We start from the raw sequence: 22,555 nt of genomic DNA on the forward strand, positions 1-22,555 counted from the left end.
TCTCTAGAGTGCAAGGGAAAATTTAAAGATAAATAAATGTGAAGACAGGACTCAGCTGCAACAATGAAAAAGCACCGAGGCATCTGATTTATTTTCTGCCTGCACTGAGGAGTGGTTTCATTCTTTTATTTATATTTTTGTGGTGATGAACCACAGAACGTGAGTAAGCGGATGAGGTTATTTTCTATTTATAAAGAAAGAAAAGAATAACTGGGAAATAAATCAAACTCCCTGCACTGTTTTTTTAATCTGAAAGTGGTGCTTGAATTATTCCACCTATTGTTCTGGAGCTCAGAAGTTCTGTTATTGTTGATACTGTTTCCATCTGGTGAACCATTAGTGAAAACATGCATGTATTTTTCTTTATGCATATTTCTGGGCCTTTTATTCTGTTTTCACCCTTCAATTTCCTTCTTCTTCTCTCTCCTTTCATCCTTATTCTCATTCCAGTTCTTTAATAATTTTTTTCTCCTCTCCTCTCCTCCCTCTGTTCTTCTGGGCTTGTCTTTTTCTCCCCACTTTTCTCTGATTCTTTCACCATGCCTCATCTGTCAATGTTTTCTACTGACTGCTACTCCCTCTTTGTTCTCTCTATTGCTAACAGGATCTTTATGATATCTGTTGAAGTCCATGAATCTTAACACAAATCATCTGAAGAAAGAATCACACCTGAAGAAGAGTTCCCACAATTCAAGGAAACATGGTGGCAGCTTCTGGAAGAAGAATGTTGAAACTCACACCAGGACATCCAGTCTGATTGCCTATCCCCTCTGCCAGTGGAGGTTTAGGTTGGATATTAGGAAGAGATCTTTTACAGAGAGTGATCAGGCATTGGAATGTGCTGCCCAGGGAGGTGGTGGATTCACCATCCCTGGAGGTTTTTAAGATGAGACTGGATGTGGCACTTAGTGCCACGGTAGGGTTGGACTCGATGATCTTTGAGGTCTCTTCCAACCTAGTTGATTCTATGATTCCATGATTCTATGATCATGTCCTGATAAACAAGATGCACTTGGAAGAAATGCAGTAATTTCATTGCTGTATGCCAGGGATCAATGGACAAAATACCCAGCAAGAGACTAGAGAAGGCTCTCAGCTTGCCTGATATCCTGTGATTCCAAATGGAAAAGAGAACATGGCAAATGACACCTAATCCCAAGTGTGAGCAAAGGCTGTCCTTGTACCCAGAGAAACAACAGACAGCTAATATAGGACTGAGACCTCCAGGGAGCTGTGCAGGAGCAATGTCTCCCCTATGGAAGGCTAAAAGCTTAGTGAAAACTCCAAGGTCATCTCTGCACAGGCAGTGAGAAGAGAGGAGTATAATGCTTGGGATCACCTGAGCTAGCTGGCATCACAGTGCTTAGCATCAAGATGTTTAGCAGTGTTGAGGTTTATTGCACTGGAGTTTCCATAAAGAGTTTTCATCAATCAGGCATGCAGGTGCTTTTTCAAAGAAATCTGAGTTCTGCAGAGTCTGATGGATATGCTTAAAAAATTTCAAAGTGGCAGTTTGGAGGGCAATTTGGAGGGTAGCTGGACATGAGCCATTGTAGAAAGATGAATTCACAGGCAGAAGGTTTTAGAGAGTGAATTTGAGAATGAAAAAGTGATTCCTCCAACCTGCCTTATTCATTTATTCAAATGTATGCTACAAAATGGACAGCAGAGAAAAACCAAAACTCACACTGATTATTTTTGTTCTCCCCCCCAAATCTTTTATGTATTAAACTGCTCTGGATGCACCTTTCAAAGCACTTTTTTTTTGCTTACTGTTTGTTATATCTTCATCAGCCTTGAAATGGGAGCTGCAGGCAGCTTGATAAATGGATCGAAAAGCTGCTTCTGCCAGAATCAACTAACAAAACCCCTCAATATCCATAAGCCCTTTTGGTTTAGCATTTCTAAAACAAGCTCTGTTTCCCTCAGAGCATCAGTGAAGAGTGATGCACCAATACCCCTCAGTGCTTCAGCAAAGGGATTTCTTTATCCAGTGATGCCCAGGGAATAAGTTCATCACTGGGTCATGAACAGGGCTCAGCCAGCAGCACTGGAGAGCAAGGGCAGCTGGGGCATGGGAGAGGGAGAGACAGTCCTAGGAAGGCTGAGCAAATCTTGACTCCAAAATGTGCTGTGCAGGCCAATGGAGTAAACGAGCCAAAACATATGAAGTTGGGTCCTGCTAAGAGAGACTAGCAGCTGTCCTGCTTCTATACAGCTATTTTTTACCTAGATACATTCTAAACCCTTCCTTTCCTTCCAATCCTTTTTAAAATATGAACAGCTAAATATATCCCTGGTTCAAAGCTTTTGTCTTCAGCACATTTAAGTTCCACAGTTGGTCCAGCCTGGCAGTAAACCAGCACTTTAGCTACTGTGATTTATTGAGAGCAGTAAATGGTTCAGTCTCATCTGTGAAGGTACAAAATGTTCATAAGAAAATAAATACCCCATCAGAAAGCAGTAATGAACCATCAGTTGCGAAGCTCCCAAATACCCAGGTGAAAACATGTCATATTTTCAGCTGAAGTACATAGCACAGATATTGCAGCAAAGGATGGAGGAGGGGGAACCCACCACCACCACCACCAAATAAAAACCCCTAAAAGAAACCAAAAAGGAATGAAAATGTATGACTTGTGAGAGGAAGGACCAAAGCTCTAGTGATGAATTCTGAAGAAAGGACGAGTGGGGCTTGTGTTCCATTCCTCACTAACCTTGTTTCAGCTCTGCATGCAGAGGTGATTAATATGCAAAGCAAAGGATGTGAATCTCCCCTTGGTGTGAGCTCATTGGTGTGTAATTTGCCACCATGGATCATCCTGGCAACAGTGCATCCTACTCTCCTAACACAGTTTCCAGTACCCAGCGAGACAGCAGCACTGCAAGGATGTCTGATGGGCTCTGCCAAAGTCAACAGCCTTCTTGTTTCTGTTCTTCCCCATTACATGCCTGGATTCTGACTGTCCCTGACTGTCTGTGTCACCAGTGAGCTACCAAGGTCCTGGACTGCTTAGGGTCACATCTTCCAAGTAATGATTCCAGTGCCGTGGCCATGCAGTGGGTTTTCTTTCCCAGTGACGGAGAGCCAATATCACTGAGTTATAGCAGTGATCCACTCTGTCTCTTTCTTCCCATCTGCTCCAACATCTCTTTAAGAACTGTATGGGTTCAGAAAGGACTTCACTGATCCCTGAGGCAGGAGGTGAGCGCGAGTAGAGAACAAAGAGATGGAGATTGCCTTTCACTTGCTGGAAAGATGTGGTGTGTCCAAGGCCTTGCAGACAGGTGTGCTAATGGGAATAAGAGGTAAGAGATCAGAAGGTACCTTGACCCTTGTGATTCTCTGGTTGTTTAGAATGCATAATTGAAGTTTGTTTAACACCAAAGGATAACTGATCATTCACAGGAAACAAGCCAGCAATGGAGATCAATATTTCTATTGCTGTGCTAGGAAAATAACAGTAAAGGAATGGCCCTTTAACTGTTACAGCAAACCAGAAGAAATATCTGCTTAAGGCTGTTAGCAGGGGCCAACAGAGGGTTTGTTCAACGCTGTCTCTCATTTCAGTCTTGAGCTTCAGTGAATATGTGTGTGTGTGATGTGCATCCTGCACTCCAGATGAGGCCTGACTAGAGTCAGGGCAGAGGACAGCTCTACTATCCTTGATCTAAAGAGAAAAATTAAGTCACCATGAAGGTGAAATAAGAAACCCATGTGAATAGTAGCCAGAGCAAATCACAACTGAGCACTTCAGTCTCCATTTTCTATACAGACCATATTGATGCATATTTTTTATCTAGACATAAGAGTTACCAAGATCTGACTTCTCTTGGCAAAGCCAGACCTGGGTTTGCACTGGCACCTGTGGGATCCTGTAGTAAAAGCATAGTTGTTTAGGGTTTTTTGGTAGGAGGGAAATCTGTTTTATCAAAATGTTTAGCTGAGGGGTTTTGTTTCCCATCAAATATTTTTGAGCCCTTCTTGGAGGATCTCACAGAAGTAGCAGAAGGATGTAACTTCTTGAACAGGATTCAGTGTAGGAAGTATTTATTACAGGCACTGCTAGAGGTTATTGCTCTGAATATATCTGGGTTTGTACTTGTGTTGGTCATGCATCAATATCCTGTTCTTTCATCCAGAGCATGCAGCTTGTATGTAATTATGCTGCCATGCCCTGTGAAACAAACTCAAAAGACTAAGAATTGCCCTGAAAAAAGAGTATTTTTCAAGTTAGCTTGAATGAAGTGGCCAAGCCTGATTCACCAGCTGTGTGTTACTGCTGCACACCTTGGCTGGGACCTGAGGAGCATCCTGGGTTTCTGAGAGCCAGCACTGTGCTGACTGAACACACATGCATCTCTCTTGCTGAGCTTATCTGGCAACAGACCACTGGATACTTTTGAGCAGGGAGAAAAAAAAAAAAAGAAAGAAAAAAGAAAGAAAAGTCTCTAAATTATAGATCAACACCGAGGGAACTGGAACAGGTTCTCTCTGGAACAGGTTCTCTCTTGGGGCATCTTGTGCTCCACAAGCACAGGCTTAGAGTTAAGGCTTCTGGAAATCACAGCACCCCATTGCCTCCCTCCCTCAGAGGTTTCCATGGCACAAGACTGACCTCCAGTGGGCACCGACTAGTTTCGTTGGACTGTAATCCGGGGAAGATGTGTCCAAATACTCTTTAGAAGCCACATGTTCAGATTTCAGAGTAGATATTTGTTTCTTACCTTCTTCAGACCTTTCCAGCCTAAACACAGACATTGGGAACACTCTCCTGCTGACCTGGTAAATGCAACGTGGTTCAACTGAGATAGATAATTCTGAAAATGTCCTGGTCAAGTAGGGAGAAAATATCCTACCTATGGTCTCTCTCCCTATGGGGCAAAGTGATGACCAAGAAAGGGGCAAAAGAGAAAGGGAAGAACCTGAAGCTTTTGAGGCAGAGAGGGTTTCATTCTGAATGAATTTCTGAATCCCTCAGAAAGCCCAGGACTAATAGCAAGGACCTGACTGCAGTTCATGTGTATAGTCTTGTCACAGCTGCAGAGTTTGCATCATCCCCACTAACTGCATGGGTCAGCCACTAGAGACCCAGCAGGGCTCGTCCTCTGGCTGCACTGCTGCCAGTGTTCAGTTTTGTTGACTCCAGTACACATGCATGACTTGCAACTTGACTTTCGCAGTGTGATGGGGAGAAATGCAACCCGATTTAAGCTGTGGTTCTGCTTTTCAGGGCAGCAAACAGCTGGAAGAAGTGCTTACCCAAATGGAGAGGAACCATCTGCATAATCACTCAGGCTTTCCTTCCTTTTCAAACACCATAGGTGTCCTCTCCTAATGGCAGAAATACAGCTTTCTAATTCCTCTCATAACTGCCACAAAACCCTCCTTGCCTTTTATATCACTGGTGGGAGTTTAGTTCTCCCTCCGCTATGTCTTTATAGATGGTTTCATAGTATTTTAAATGCACTCAGCACAGTTCTGTTGGTGGCTGATCTCTGATGACACTTTCCTCGTTGTATGAATACAGATCTCTCCTCATTCTTCTCAGTGCAGCACTCTGTTTCTACCAGTGAGGAATTACTTGATGGATTTAGGAAGAGATGTTTTGGCTTGGTAATAGCTACTTGACCTCCAGCAGAAGGAAGAAGAAATTTCCTCTGCCAGTGGAGAACTTCTGTGAATGACAAGCCACAGCAATGCAACCTTACCTACGAGAAGGTGAGAAACCCATCAGCTGCTAGAGGTAGATCCTGCTCCTGATTCCCAAAGAAAACCTGTTATCACAGGCTAAGCAGAGGATGAGGTATGAGGGGCTGCCATGGATCTAGTCCTGTTGGTGTATTTTTATCTCGGGGGGGATTTTCAAGCAGACAGCTATCATCGGTATATGATTTTTTGGGCAACCATAGCTACATTAACCAAGAGAGATCTTTAACCTACCAAATGTGTAAGTAATCAGAGGTCATCCAGGACTGAGTACATCTAATGTTCAGACTCAATGTGACTCAGATTTAGCTCACATTTGCAGCCAGGACAGATTTCAATAAGCATAGACTATGAACTGAGGCACTTTACACCATCTGAATATGGCAAGAGGAGGTGGAAAGAATGCAATGCCCTTGGAATCTGCATAACAGAAGCATTCACCTGGTGATTTATACAGATGTCTGTTGCAGAGCTCAAGGGTTGTGATAGACTTGGACAGGCTGCAAAATGGATAGATGAAATGTCTCACTTAAAAGCAGCTCAAAGGAAAGGCAGGAGCTAGGAGCAACCAGGAGAGGTCTCTGGAGGGGAACAGAACAGACACAGCTGAGCTGCCTTTCCCGAAACCTACTTAGCACAGGCCAAGGCCCTCATTTACTCTTGACTGGAGGGATGTTTTACAAGTGCCCCTTCTGGTTTAGAGAGATATGAAATCTGTCTGTAATTAAGTTAATTTGGAGTTGAACATGGGCAAAGATAATGAGCTGGAAATAACAAAAGAAGAGTAAGAAAGATGGGAAGGTGTTGCTAAGAAACAAGTCTATTGCACTAAATTCTCCCCCCTTTCCAGTCAAATAAACCATTTGTAGGAACTGGATGGCTGACTGATGGGTCAGACAGAGCACAGGCATGGAAATGATTGCTAGATCAAGAGCTTAGAACAGTAAAGAAGCTAAGAGGAGCGATAAAACTTGGAGAACTGAGAAAGGAAGAAAGGGTGACAGCTGTGGCCGGTACAGTTTAGTGGCACAGCAGTGGTTTGGGATCAGCAGAGTGTTGTTCTGTGCCTGACTTGCACTGGCTTGAGGGAATTGCCCCAATGCCCTGAGCCTCCACTGGGAAGTACTCTGAGACATGTACCTAAGGACTAACCACCACCATGTCTTGCTTATTAAAGATGAGGAACAGCCCCTCCCAAAGCACAAGGCTTTTACCTTTGCCAGTATTTGACCCTGGGGAGAGCTCCTCTTGGAGTCAAGCATCAGGATGATTCTGTGATGAAGGCTTAAGACTTTCTCCTTGGCTTTTAGAAATGATGTAAAATATAGTGTGTTCAAACTAAAAGGAGGAGAAGTCTGCAGAAGGGACCAGAATACTTAACAGCCAGCAAAGCATAAGTAAATAGACAAGTTATTATCAATGAGTTTGTTTGAATTTGACAGAGCTTTCTTGCAAACATGGGGGAGGAGGGGGGCGAAGCATTCCCCGCCAGTGTGAGCTGTAATAAAGGACCTGCTGTTTTCTGATTCTCACTCTCTGTGAAAATTGAAAAGGTTAGCCAGGTAATTGAAATCGGGACTGGAATACAAATACAGTGTGAAACCCCTACAGCTGGCAAATAAAGTTGCAGAGAAAAGACTCAATCCTCAGTGGAATTTCTTAGCAGCAAAAAGACGAGGTGGATGGGGTGGGGGAGAGAGGATTCTTCAGTATGCCTGTTCCTCATGGGAGGGGAGAGAGGGAAGGAAATGACACCTGAAGCAAACAGATTGAGGCTAACACTTCTATGAGAGCTCCTTCCTGTTAATGCAAGAGACACATAAAAACTTGAGTGTATTAAGGCTGAATCATGTCCATCAGTCCCTGCTGCCTCTTGGAGTAGTGCAGAGGGTTTTCTGGGAATTGGGAGGTTGCCATGTGAGACCCAACTTCGGGACAACTTAGTGTTCTACACGGACAGAGCAAGTTCCACATGACTCAGCCCCTCATCTTGGGACTGAGATACATAAGCAAACGAGATGTATCTGGGGCAAAGTCAACTGCCTGTTCATCTTTGTTGTATGCAGGAACACAGGCTGATTTGCATCGTTTTAAGCTAAGAGCAAGGAGGTAGGTGGTTACTGCAAAGCAGCTGAGGAATGTGTCCTTGTCACCCCACTGCATGCTGCATGTGTGTAAATCCCACTGGAAGGTCCTGCCATTGCTACTGAAATGTAAGTCTATCCACGTTGCTGTTTCTGTGGTCTGTTTCTCTGCAGGAACAGGTAACTTGAGCTGGGAGCAAACACTGGTGCAGGGTTGGGGGAAGCTGTTTTGGGGTACTAACCAAGTTTGTACAAAAAACCCTCTGCATGTAGGACTTCCCAAGCACCAAGCCAGCTAAGAAACCCCAGTCTGTACATGGTTAAATAAACAGTAACTATACCTCCAAGTTCCTGTGTTAGTGCTTTATTTCCTTCCTCACAGAAAGGCTGGAGAGTTCTGTTGCCCAAAACTGTGACTCTTGTAGTTTTTTCTGCAGTGCCTCAGTGCTGCCCAACCCACCTGCACTGCAGTCAACAGCAGCATGAAAAAACTTCTCTTTGGAGACTTTCCATTGAGTTCAGGCAGCTGTTTAGCACGTTCTCTGGCAGGACAGATATCTTTCTTGCCCTTGCCAGTTCCTATACAAGTAAGGGAATGAAAACTGCAAGCTTGCTAACAAATGCTGCAAACCCTACAAGTGCTAGAGCTTAGTTTGAATTTCCCCACCTTGTGAGAGTGTGGTTCAGGTGTTCCCGAGGCATCAGCCCCAGATCAATGAACAAAAGGATAGGTGAACCACAGAGGACACTGTTCTCCCACTGTTTAGCAGGGAGTTAGCTGTTAGCCACTTGTTTTGCTCATTTGGAGCATGATTTTCCTAGTGAGTCATTTCTAAAGGAGTCTCTTGGGTTCCAAAGAAATGAAACAAACTGAAAGGGTCTGATAAACATACCTGCTCTGCAGCAAAGAACACACAGCATTTCAAGGTGACCCATACCTAGCTGCTCAGCTGTGTTTTTCAACTGTAGAAAATGTGCATAAATACTACCTGTAAAACATCTAAGGTAGATGACTGAAATAGCTCAGATAAGCTGATTTTAGCACAGCTGTTTTGGTTTTTTTGGTGTGGTTCTTTTTTTCCTCATTTGACTAGAAAAGGAATCCAGAATATCTCTGATGGAGATGACCATTTTGTAGACATCTGAGTCAAAGAGTCTTTCAGAAAACCCACCTCTGGGCAAAAAAAAAAAATCAAACAAAAGCCTATTCCTCTGGGAAGTAACTTGCTGCATTTCATAACTAGTATAACCTGATGATGTATGAAAACAAAAGTTAGTTGGGCTTTTACAATAAGCATGTCAGTATTTTGTTGATGAATTAACTATCCTAGTGGGAAGCAAATTATTCCAACAGCTCATTTTGTTGATGAATTCACTATCTTAGTGGGAAGCAAATTATTCCAACAGCTCCCATACACCTGAAATTAATCCTTCTTTAAAAATCAAGTGGATTTAAGATAATTTGCTTTAAAAACATCAGCTGCAACTTTTCAGGGTTTCACTAAGTCTAGTCAGTAACAGAAAGTCTTCTACTTCTGGTGGTAAATAAGCTTAGCTCTCTGTGTTTGGGGTATGCCCAAAGGAAGCTGTAGACTAGCCAAAATGTGAAATGGAAAGAAATGTGGAAGAAAGTCAGCAACCCTTGAATCTCCAGGTGAGGTTCTTGCATTACTGTCCATGCTTATTTTGTACATGGCAAATTGCTTTCTCAGAGTCAGGGAATCATGCACAAGATGAACACTGTATTTTGGTACACGAGCTTTAATGGCTTGTGACCTACCCTAACAACCTCAGAAGTGGATTTTTTTTCCCATACAAGGAAACCTGCAAGGCCCAGATTGGGCATTTCTCTGTGGAGTTTCTTTGCAAACTCTTTTTTATCCCCTAGCTCACTCTGAAGGACAGTCACCATCATTGCATTGACTTGGACCCAAGTCTAAACCCAACTTTTAACCCTTACAAGAGTTCATGGTTATTCGTTTTCTTGTTCTTTCCCCTTGTTCTTCCACAGTTTATATATAGAAAGAAAAAGTCCAGATTATCATTCTGTTTTCATTGCCATATTTTTCCTTACTTTAATATCCACTTGATATGGAAATGCCACAGCTCAGCAATTTGCTCTAGATTTGCTAGTTTGTGGAAAAAGAAAGCTCAGTGGGGAAAAAACTAACAAGTGTCATAATGAACAGCAGAGAAAATGAGACAAGCAACTGTAGAAAACCAGAGAGGGAGAGCAAACCTGGCTGTGCCACAGCCAGGGGAGCAATAGTTTTTCCTTTGTGACCTTCTCCTGGCTATGACAACTGTACTTCCCAGTTTATAACCTCCCCCCTTGAAGTAGCAGTTGTGCAGAGCACTTGGGTGCTACAAGTTCCATGGAGGTTAGTGCTGTGGTTTTGTGCTTATATACCAGCTGAAATCAAGTGCATTTTTAAAGAAAGTACTTTGATTTTTAATAAGTCCTTAGTGTCCTGCACTTGCTGCTGGCTGAACATCCAGGCAATCTCCATTTTCTGCTGCTCATTTGAAATCAGAGGGAGGAACAAGAAGCATGAGGATTGCTGGAGGATGGACTAGACTTAGGAAGAGAGACTCTGGTATATTTATTTTCATGTTACACACAAATACATATACTCATCTCTGCAGCTGAAGTGTACATTTAGTTTTACTGCTAAGCTGTGACTTAAACACTTCAAAACACAGTAGTGTTCAAGAACTCCTCATATGAACTCAAAAGAATTGTTCACCTGCTGTCATGATGTGTTTTTCCAAGTGAACCTAACATTAGATCCGAGTATCACTCACTGGCAATGAACACCATTCTTCTCTCCTTTGAGTGTTTTCCTGTAGCACATTTCAGACTCTCCATGTTTCGTTCACTGTGCTGGAGCTCTGCCCCTGCTCTCCACACTTTCTCCTCACACACTTGAATGTTTCCCAGAGGGCAACAGAATCAGAGAAATAAATCAATAGACAGTTCTGCCTAGAAAGTCATGCTTGATTTCAAATAAATACAGTTTTATCACACTAGACCACTTTTGGGGAAAGTGAGTTGTTTTCTGTTTTCTTGCAACAGAAGTTTTTCTCAGCCAGTTGCCAACATTTTTCAGCACTTGGCTGTGAAAGCTGCTTAATGTATAAATAAAGGAATAGCATCAGCTTTCATGACATCTCTATCCATCTTCCTGGGTTTTTTTTTCATTTTTGGATCCAGCTTCCAAAATGCAGCCAGGTAAATATCAGAGCAGTGATAAATAACTCAAGCACCAACCTTTTGGGACGAAAATGCACCAGTGGACATTGACTACTTTTTAAGGACAAAGTGCATCAACTATTTTGTAGAGATGCTCCCTCAGGAACAAGAGAGTACTGAGCTGTGCAGTCACAGGGAACTTAACTTGGAGTCTCTGGCCAGTCCACATTTTTTTCGCTGCATTTATTTTATTTTTAGCAGAAGTCAGAGGAATTTTGACATATCTCTCCCAATACCACTGCCAGAGAAGGTTTGATTTGGTGCAAGACTAAATGTTTTCAGCTTTGATTTTGATATTTGGCCAAAAGAGCTCAGTAATTTTTGGTTATGAGTGTCACTTCTTTTGACTGACAGCAAATTAAATGTGATAAAAACTGCTTTTAGGGCAAAGAATGAGTTAGTTCAGAACCAGGTGAGTTCCTGATCATTTGCTTTGTGCTATTTCTGTTCTAAAATTTCTCCATCCACTGCACATTCCTCCCATGCCCCTTCGCCCTTCCTCCCAAAACCTGTTGTCTTCCCTAGGAACATTTTGTTTAAGATCATACAAAATCTTCACTACTGCTTCTCATGCCAACTTTGTCTGCAGGTCTGTGTGCTCATCTCCAAGTCAAGAGATGCACTGATCAACCCCAAGCTTTGCAGCCAAAGGTTGTGATTCTGCCATGAAGAGAGGAGAGAGCAGCATCATTAGTAAATGGCTGTTGTGGGTGGCTCTCTGTGCACTGACACAAGATGCTGTCTGGCCCTAAATGCATAAGATGCATTCAAAGAGCTACAAAATCTTGCAGAGGAATGTGTCCAGCACATGGTGGATGTGTGAGTATGTCAAACTATACTGTCTCCTCACCACTTTGGCTGGGTGTCTAGGACAGTGAAGGAGAAGATTTGCTTTCAGTGGCACACAGCTGGGATAAGGAGGACAACCCCCTGAGCTCAGCGAGGGAGCCAAGTGAGACACAGGGTGAGGGAGGAAATCCAGCACAGCTTCTGCCCAGGTGGTCCCTATCCCATTGGTGGGAGCACAGAGCTCAGACACCTGCATGAGCAGGAGAACAGGGACTTGGGCAGCTTGCAGGCAGCAAGGCACCACTGGCACAGCAAGTCCAGAGGGAAAATGCACCACAATGTCTGGCGGAGGGAAAAATGATAATGCAAAACTGGTTAGAAATGTAAATGTCACTGATAAAAATGCAAGTGTCCACTTGGGGGTGGCAAAGCTTTTCAGCTGTGTCTTCAGGGAGCAGGAATTGCCTCTTCTCTGCAGGTCTTGTGTGTAACTCTTACCCTCTCCATGGTTTGTTTCTCAAGATTACAAATTGTGAAATGGGTCTGGCAGAACACATAGGCTAAATCCCTTGTGCTACAGGAAAAGGTAACACCAGCTACCATAAGCCTCCCAGGTTCCACCTCACCTTGGAGCCCCATAGTAAGAGGCAAACAGAAGACTTTGGGGCAAACAAAGTAAGAGACCAGGGTCACAGGAGTGCAGCTCCTTCCTCCTTTGCTGGGAAATGTCAACTGGATCCCCAGAGACCAGACTGAAAAACACCTTTATGCTTACAGTGTATCATCTTTCATGAATACTGGGAGTGCATCCCATTTATTTAAAGCAACTCTTCACTGGCACAGCTTGCAGTGAGCAAACTGAGATTTCCAGCCCTCCTATTAGCTTGAGGGTAATACAGAGCTTCTCAGTCACATGCTAAATACAGCCTCCTCCTTCTTTCATTCAATGAGACACCTCTCTGAGCTATTCTTGCTGAAAATTTTTAGGAACCTTGCTGAAGTCTTTTAGGAAAATCTATTCTCTTACTGTTTCTTAAACCCATTTTCTTTATCTTGTCTCTCGCCTGGATCATCACGTGGAAAGTCACAGCCCTGTGGAGAGCTGAGAACTGGTGACAGATGTCCTGTGTGTTCCAGGGAGACTTGTGTCTTCAGCAGAGTCCATGAGGATGTGGTCCTCATTCACAAACATGTTCTTCTGGGCAGAAATCTTGCAAGTGGGATGTTTGGGAGCCCAGTGCTTGCAGCAAGGAGAAATCACACTGAGGAAAGCCATCCTGAAGCGCTGGGACAACAGGTTGTAAATGATAGGGTTTGTGGCAGAGCTCAGATAGAAGAAAACACCTGGGAGAACAAGGGAGAGATTCATTTGTGTGTGAAACAATCTCACGAGAGGGAAAAAAATCTCTTCATTGCCTATACAGCTCCACCAAGCTTGGGTGTGAGGGCTGAGCAATGATAATAGAGCTCTGCCTGTTGCCTTCCTGGCATAGGCAGAGGGATATCTCACCAAGATTAGCTCAGGCACTGCAGTTACAGGGAAAGGACAGTGGGAGAGAATGTTAATTGGAGCTCACTATCTCCAGCTGCTCAGGAACCATCTCTCTCTTCAGCTGCCCTGCCCTGCCTCCAGCACTGCCCTCATGCCCACAGCAGGATTTGCACAGCTGGTGCCCCCATTAAAGCTGGCAGAGGACAACTTCCAGCCAAGGGAAGCTAATTTCTTACAACACACTAGGACAATTGCACAAGATTGGGTTTGTCTGAGCTGCCTAATGGCCACATTTAGTGTTTTCTCATGGCAGATGGAAAATAAGATTCTTCTTTGAAAAAGGCTTCACTTTATAATTGCCAGGGTCATAAACATTTGGTTATATCACCCAGTTCTGAGCAGTATGATAGTCTTTTGTCTTGCCCTTGGTAAGGTTTCCCATTTGTAGCAGATTCCCTGTGGAGGATGATGTGTACTTGCTAAAAGCAGAATGCCAGGCAACTTCACTTCTGAACCTTCCCAAGAAGGAAAAGCAGCTGGTTATATCCTTTCCTTTTTTTCCCCTTCCTTGTGAATATTCAGACACTCTATTGGACAACATGTCCAGATCTGAAAAGCTGCAGAATTGCAGCATGCAGTTTTGATTTTAGGCACTGTTCTCATCACTGCCCACCAAACCCTGAGATGGTTTTCCATGCATGTCTCATGTCACCTACAAAATGAATTACTACATATTTCAAGCAAACCCCTCACAAATATTTTTCATTTTTGCCAGTCCCTGTGCAAGTGCAAGAAGAAAGCTTTACCTGACACCACATGTATTAAGTTGAACGTATTAGCCAAAGGCTCAGTCCATTCCACAACAAAGCTGAAGAAAAGTCGATCTATATGGAATGGAGCCCAGCAGATACCAAAAACTATCACAAGGACAGCTAACATGGAGAAAGGAGAGAAAGAAAACAAGTCAGTAATGGGAGGATAGGGCTCATTTGCCTGCACAGAGCAGAGTTCAGAAAGCTTGACTGACTAAACATATAAATTATATTCATGGGCTTAAATTTTTTGCTATACTTTCTGTTGTATCATTACCAGGTAAAGGAACAATCTTTCCACTAATTTCTGTGTTGGATTCTATGATTCTAACAGAGCAGGCAACAGCCAGGTAATGTTGGGGCATGTATGGAGCCTAAAGAGGAAACTGTCAGGGAGACATCTGGGAGCATGTGTGGGACCTGGGACATGCTGACTCCTTTGTGTCTTGGAATGAATTTGCTCTGACACTATTTGCACATCACCTAGCAGGGTAAGGCCAGAGGAACCATGCACTGGACTTCAGTCTGTCTGGATGCACTGCTCAGCATGAAAGAAAAAGATTTTGTCTCCATGCACAAGGTGGCTTGTGCTGGCTCCAGCAAGGACTCCTGTAAACCCATTCCAGGCACAGAAAATCAGGCTGGCTTCAAAGGACAATTGCCTGGTTCACTCAGTGACTTAAGCTGCCGAAAAGAAAAACGTTGCGGGAAATATTGAAGGTGATTTATGTCTCCTGCATAAACACCATCTCAGTAGCAAGGTGATTTTTGCCTTAAAGACAGCCCTAAATTAGGAAGTGATGTGAGTGTTTTCAGGCTGGTTGGAGCATAAATTCTCTTAAATGTGATACAATGTGCATGTCTTGCTTAGGTCCTATTCTCTTTGAAGTTCTAAGTGGTTAAGTCAGCTGTAGGTGATATATATGGCTTGGCAGGACCATCTCAAGAAAAGACAAGTGAGAAAGGACCTCATTAATGTCACTAAGTATCTGAGGAGAGGGTGTCAGTAGGATGAAGCCAGGCTCTTCTCTGTGGTGCCAAGCAATAAGGCAAGAGACAGTGGGCAGAAACTGATGCACAGGAAGTTCCAAGTGAATGTGAGGAGGAACTTTTTACTGTGTGGGTGTCTGTGCACTGGAACAGGTTGCCCAGAGAGGTTGTGGAGTCTCACTCACTGGAGATATTCCAGAACGATTTGGATGCAATCCTGTGCCATGCGCTCTGGGATGGTCCTGCTTGAGCAGGGAGGTTGGACCAGATGATGCACTGTGGTCTCTTCCTGCCTGACCCATTCTGTGATTCTTTGATGGCTGTTCATGAGCAGAGATCATGTGTGGTGCTAAACAGATGTACATCCTTCTATAAAAGTGTGCAAGATAGACTACTTGCACCGAAAAAAAAAAAAGGATCCTCTTTAGAGGGCTGCAAGAGCCAGTTTGGAATGAGTGGTATTGGAGAATTGCCATGCAAGCATCTGCCACATAGGTTTGCTCAACCTCCTCTTGTGCTGGGGAGGAAAATTTGCTTTCTGAGTCTTTTGGTAGTTACCCATGATGTTTCACACCCATGGCCCTATAAGTTGAGAAAAAAGAGCAGTAAGCTACTCCTCATAGCTCTTGTATCCAAGACACCCTTCAGGACTTGGTCACCCTCCTGTCCATGGGAAATAAAACACAGAAGGACTCACTACTTACACAACATCTTGGTGACTGATTTCCTGGATGGCCTTTGAACATTCACAGACATTTCCTCCACTTCCAAAGATTCATCTCCTTTCAACTGGGCAAAGGAGGGAAAACAAAGGAGAGCTTAGACAGGAGATCACATCCCCACCAGACATAGCCTGTTCGATATTTTGATAACTGTAATTTGAGAAGGCAAAATTTGGGGTAACTCAGGGCTCACTGAAAAAAAATCTACTTTTAATTTTCAGGTTTTTTTCTAGGGAAATACTGATGCTTTAGGTTCAAAACAATCTGCAGATTTTATACATCTGATGCTGCATATTTGCAACAAATTTGTATTTCAATTCCCCACTTGTCCTTTCTCAATGAGGCAGTATTTGGTTCACAGTTTGTGTTCAGTTTCCACAGTATTTTGCTAGGCATTATTTCCTCTTCTAGCAAAATATTGTTTGTTTATCTTCCTAAAAGGGTTCCCCACAATTAAGCACAAACCAATGATCCAAAAAAATACCCAGAGAGACCTTGGTGAAACACAGCTGTAGACACTGGAAAAAATCCTGTAGAATTCAAGGGAGTTTTTTCATGCCCTGAGTGTTTGGGCTAATTGATATTCAACCCATCTGATGAACAAAACCCAGATATGCTCTTGCAGACAGCTGGTGTGCAGGATATACACAGGCTCAGTCACAAACTGCTCAGTTACAACAACGTTGGGTTTTCCTCCAGCAGTTTTTCCTTGACTTCTAAAAAAATGGACATAAAGCACAATAATCTGATCCTCCCTGAAATGCTTCCCCAATAGGCTTACAGTGGTGCTTTGGTGGTGAAAAGTCTAGGTCTGGATAAACAGGTCAATTGCTTTGAATACAAAAGAAATCATCCAGGGAAATTGTATTAAGTCCCAACTTCCTGAAGTGGGAACTCCTGACTAGCTGACTGTTTTGGAGTGATGCTTTTTTTTTTTTAAACAGAGAAACTGGAAACAAACTTTTAATTACATGGGTAAGAATATCAGGAAAGAGGGAAAAGACAGATCTGCAAAAATCTAGTGAAAATGTGCTGGTTGTGTCATTTGTTTTTATTTTTTATGCTCTGACTTTGTTTCTGATTTCTGATTAATAACACTTTTTATAAGGATGATCAAATGAGACCTTCTTTCAATGTTCACTTTATTCTATTTATAAAAGGGAAACACATGTAAATGGAATGATAGTCAGTTCTAGAGCAATTCAACCTCTCATGTTTGGTGTTATTCCCTTTGTAACATCTAGTCACAGCCACAGTTGCTTAAGGAAGAGACTCGGCTGGTTTGTAACACATCTAGTGATAAATGTCTTTTGAGATGGATTTAAACCCCTAGTTTTCCTTCAGTGGTTTTCAGTCTCAACAGTAATCTATTCCAGGCATATTCCAAAGCCTCAGAGTCTACAGTGTTCTGATGCTGTAATAAACCAGAGACACATGTATCTTTATTTTTCACCTTCCTCCTGTCATTTTAATGATGTTGTAGAGCTCCTCTTTAGCCTCAAGTGATGAAGGTGTAACTAGTAAGAATAACTCAGCAGTTGCAATTTAGTAAAACTATGAAGTATGACAAAGAGGGAGGGGAGAAAATAAATAAATGAGTCCATGACAAAGGTTGTAATTTGAGTTAACGTTGGTGATTTGACAGAGGGGAAACTCCAGCCAAGGTAGTGGTTACTTTTACATCACTGTGATGTGTGAGGATAGGTAGGGCTGCCTGAAGATGAATGTTCTCTTTCACTGCAAAAGAATTAAAAGTGACTGGAGCGAGAAGCTGAAAATCAGATTTTCCCCCGACATCTTTATTAGATACAGCATTTCATACTAGCAATCCAAAGGCAGAGTGAAATTAGGGCTTCACCTGTCCCCAGGCAAACCTAGTGAGGTCATTCTGCAGAAGCAGGACTGTTTTCTGTAAATTCCTTGGTCTGTCTGATACTAGTGGTGATCAAACTTTCTCTCCAGCTGATGGAAAAGTCGGTATATAAAACTCACAAGGCTTGTGCTAAAGCACCAAACCAGTCCTGCCTGTTTTGGGGAATTGGCCGAAGCAGTTGCCACTTGTTTATTGAACTGTAGCCTTGGTGTGCTCTTAGCTCACCCCAATTGCAAAGGGAAATGTGTCAGTAGGGGTAGGGTTTGCTGAATGACCTCCATGGAAAGGGCACAGACTCTTCCACGGGTGTGCTGGGCTCTGCAGAAATTAGCCAAAGGTAGTTACTGTTTGCAGGTGATTCTGTTTCTAACTACTGGGACTCTGGGGGGCAAAATACCTTTTGGTGTTAAAGTCTTGATGACATGTGCATTGACAAGAATAAGTTGTTTTGCTTCAAAACCAGCTGAGATCAAAATTGCCAGTGAATCCAATGAATTGCTGAGGGGATGAGAAACTAAGAAGTGTTGGAACTTTGGCAGAAGAGTTGTCCTGCCTAGGCACTAGTCATCTGACTATCTAGATCCCTTCACAGATGCCTGAAGTATGTGGCATGAATAGGACTCTGGACTTTCCACTCTCTCCATTCACTATTAAAAATCCTTGTTAAATGGAGTATGACTTTCAGACAAGCAATGGTAAGCACCTGTCCCTGTGTCCTTTTAGAGACCAGTTTGAAACAAATGGACAGGGACCTTGCACTGATTCCTGCTTCAACACAGACTTCTTCCCAGGCAATTCCACCCCATCTCTATCAGTGCTGCAGGGATTGGCTTCCACAAACAGCCATTTCCCAGTGTCCTCATTTTCTCTCCTCTTCCTCCTCATCTTTATGACCATGGTTTGCTATCAGTAACCCAATAGCTGAACTGGGTTTAAAGAACAAACTGGATGGTTGAAGACTTGGTCTTAAAAGGTACCTGCAATGAGAACTCCATGAAAGAGGCAGCAGGAAGCTTCCACCAGCAAATCTAGTAAGGCTACAGTGTAATCATCAACATCCTCTTTGTGCTGATGCTGGAACAAGCTATTAACCATAACACTGAATTATTGAACCATCAAGCCTTAAAATTATACCCAGCTAGATCATGAGGTAATCAACCTGATGGCTGTGTAGGCATCAAATTTCCCAGTGAAAAAAATATGGGGTTTTTTTTCATTTTTCAAGGAATGAAACTAAAAATTAACTCGGGCACCCTGTAACCCATGTTTGCTGCCTTCTCATGGCTGCTTAACATGTCACACGTTCCCTTTTGTAATGCATCCTAAGACTCTCCTGAGCACTGGCAAAGCTTGAGGCAGACACTGTGACAAGGAAATGCCCTTTCTACAGAGCCTGGATGTGGAAAGGCTATGTCTATTTTCTGAATTTGAGCTGTTGTACAACCTTTAGATCAACTCTGAGCTTTTCCATTACATTCTATGAGTGATGACACTCACGAGACTACAGAGCATTGCTAATGCTTCAGAGATCTCATCCTCTGTGAGAAGATGAAGAGTGTCTCCTCTTGAAAAATTATATATATATATATATGTCATTCTTCTATCATTTCAGTTAAAGAAATGAAATTATCTTGCCTAACACAGTCTGGAGCATAATGCAGATATACCCAGGGTGGATGATGCTTAAAATGTGGAAGTCTGAGCTGTATATACAGAAAAGCAGAGACACAAACAAGGAATATTACAGCTTGAACATGTCTGAATGTACAGAAGTCCTGGGGGTACCAAGATCAAGCTTCTCTTCTGGGTTGGGGTGTGAAAATATCTGCTGCCACAAATAGAAGTTATTGCAATCTTCAAGACTTCTTCTATGTCATTCAGGGATTTCTCTTTTTCTTTTTGTAACAGCTATATTTTCAACACTTTTCCCTCCCTTCAGGTCTTATTTTGCAAAATTTTCATTGAAACTATATCAAGACTCTGCAACAGGCACTGGGCAGTGGGGATAATTTAACCCATTCATTGCTTTGAGGATCTGCTGTGTGCTGTGGATTTCTGGCAGTTAATTTTTGTGGTTTTTTCCCGGGTAAGTAGAAATTGCTTCTGCATAATTTCAGGTAACAGTAAATATCAGCCAGCACAACAAAATTATGTATATACCAATAGAGATTTGTTGGAGTTTCTTGCACATTATTTGATAAGTTTATTTGTCTCTACCAGAAAATTGCATCCCTTTCCTGTTATGTGATCAGACACATCTTTGTAAACTTTAAGCTATATTCAGGGAGATGAGAGAGGATTTATATTGTGAAAATATCTGTAACAGATGAGAAGAAAAAACTCATCAACTTGCTGTGATTAGCAGTGTATTTCAGTGATGTGCTACAGAGTTTTATAATACTGTCATACTGATTGTTTTATCCACATATTTACATGATGGATATTTGGTACAACTAATCTCACTTTCTGAAGAGAGAATGAACATAAGCTCTAAGGTTGCCTGGTGAAACTATGCTTAGTTATAGAAAGAAATGATTGCTGAATTTTCTAGCTGCAGCAATAAGGTGGCATTTCAGTTTATGAGAGCTTTGTGAGTTTTAACAAGTGAATATTATCATCATTTCCAGGAGAGAAGAAAAAGAAAGCAATGCAATGGAAATTCCAGTCACAAGAAAAGGGAAAACAAATCATACGCAAGATTCTCACTAGCCTGATTCTTTCAATTCTTTTCACATTTTTCCCTTTAGTACATTTCCTTTTGGTACCTGCTGCAAAGGTGTAAATGTCTGAGAGACTGGAATCAATCTACAGACTTGGGTGATTCAGTATCATTCAGATGTGAGCAGCAGCGATGGTAAGTTTTTCTAACCACATTGGGATAAATTATTTCCCAGCATAGCTATATTAATTTCAGAATGAGATTGCACAAAAGTAGGAGTTGGAACTACGGTTTTCAGAGGTTTGAAATCCTTTTGCTTTTGTGGGGGGAAAACAGATGGGCAAGAAATAGGTGCAATCACTAAAGAGACACATACAGACACAAACACACAAGAATGAGCCAAGGAAATACTGAGCACAGCTGGAGTAGGACTTACTCTTAGCCCCATCAGATAGTACAGCACACTTATCACCCCCATAGGCAGCACATAGAAGAGCAAAGAAGTAATCTGGACAATACAGTTGTAGATCCACAGGGGCATGACCACAGTGCAGGTAGCAGAGCCAGGGATCAGAGTGCCATTGGGGAAATACTGCAGCATGATGCCATGGGTGCATGTGTTGGGGAGGGCGAAGAGGATAGAGAGGACCCAGAGTGCCACGATGGTCCTCAGGGCACGCCTGCGACTGCTCTTCAGCTTGGCACGGAAAGGATGGAGGATGGCAATGTATCTCTCCACGCTGACAGTGGTCACGCTGAGGATAGAGGCAAAACACACTGTCTCAAAGAGTGCTGTCTTCAAATAGCACCCAATGGGCCCAAACAAGAAGGGGTAGTTGCTCCACATCTCATAGACTTCCAGTGGCATCCCAAAAAGCAGCACGAGCAGGTCTGAGACGGCGAGACTGAAGAGATAGTAATTGGTTGGGTTCTTCATGTTCCGGTGCTTGAGGATTACAAGGCAAACTAAGAAGTTTCCTACCACCCCAACAACAAAGATCAGGGTGTACACCAAAGCCATGGGTAAAAACAGATGGCTCCGTCTGGGCCCACATAGGAAGGCTAAGTAATCTTCAGTGCTGTTTAAGTAGCCCCTGAAACGTTCTTCATGTAGAGCAAGGTGATTGAACCAGGAGATATTACTGATCCAGGCCATTACTAGATCTGCTGAAATGTTTCACAGCTGAGATTCGATCTTCTCTACGTTGCTCTGTGCTAGTTTGCTCACTTTTTGCAGAGAGAGAAGGGGGGGTGGAGTTGTCTTGCCAGACCTGGATGCACAAAGCCACAGAAGATGTGAGTGTGTTTGCCTGGCTCTGGGTGAGGTTTTGCTGTTCAACAGCTGTTCCCCTGCACGGAGCCCCTCAGCCAGAAAGCCCCTCCTTTCACACATATTCATTGGCTCACTAAGTGCATTAGATTATAGAGTACGAAAAGAGGTTCCAGCCACTTGTATCAGCTCCCGTGGCTGATGCATTTACAGAATCAGAAATGGGGATTAAGCGAGCTGAGAATCTGAAATATAGGATGCAACACCAGCTGCAGGTTGTTTGTATTTGCCAGAGGGTGGGAAATCAGACCAGAATACCCCCCCAAAACTCAGTCCTAAAAGCTTTTGCAAAATGATAATGATGCTACATCCAGTTATGAGCCACAAGCAGCAAAAACAAAACCAAACCAAATCTGGCATGATTTTGTTTTTCAAATCTCTGATGATCTTTTATTTTCTGTTGTCTATGGCAGCAAGTACTAGGAAACAGAGTTTGATCAGTAGAAAGCCAAACTCATATTTGTAGCCATTCATGTGGAATTAGGCTCCTATAATGCCTTTTTAAACACTGTCATTTTTTTTCTCCTGAAATCTGACAAAGGATTTTAAATGCAATTCTTATTGACATCAAAATATTTTCTCACTTTCCTAGTGTGCTGGAATCTGATCTCATATTCTTAGATAGCGTTGTTTGGGAATATTTCTGTACACTGTATTATTCCATATTTATTGCTTCTGGGACATGAATTTTGTATAAACTCTTGTTTCTTCACGAATGACAAGCATTCTGCAATCAAACTTTCTCAGCCAAAAAAGGCTCATGGATCATGGTTGTGTCAAAATAGATCACTTAGCTCCTTATGCATGCTTGATTCCTTACTGAATTTCTCTTTAAAAAAAA

At 42.7% G+C, this 22,555-nt stretch overlaps 1 protein-coding gene across 1 annotated transcript; it reads right to left on the bottom strand.

Moving 5' to 3' along the window:
- Window positions 1-12,920: 12,920 nt before the first annotated feature.
- NMUR2 (neuromedin U receptor 2) lies at window positions 12,921-21,540 on the bottom strand. The gene is made up of 4 exons (XM_009080110.1): window positions 20,821-21,540; window positions 15,835-15,919; window positions 14,135-14,260; window positions 12,921-13,180 (listed from the first exon to the last, which is right to left on the bottom strand). The coding sequence occupies exons 1-4, from the start codon at window positions 21,538-21,540 to the stop codon at window positions 12,921-12,923; spliced, it is 1,191 nt and encodes a 396-aa protein (XP_009078358.1).
- Between the last annotated feature and the right edge of the window lie 1,015 nt (window positions 21,541-22,555).

Source organism: Acanthisitta chloris, unplaced genomic scaffold (genome assembly GCF_000695815.1).
Source record: "Acanthisitta chloris isolate BGI_N310 unplaced genomic scaffold, ASM69581v1 scaffold28008, whole genome shotgun sequence".
NCBI lineage: Eukaryota > Metazoa > Chordata > Aves > Passeriformes > Acanthisittidae > Acanthisitta > Acanthisitta chloris.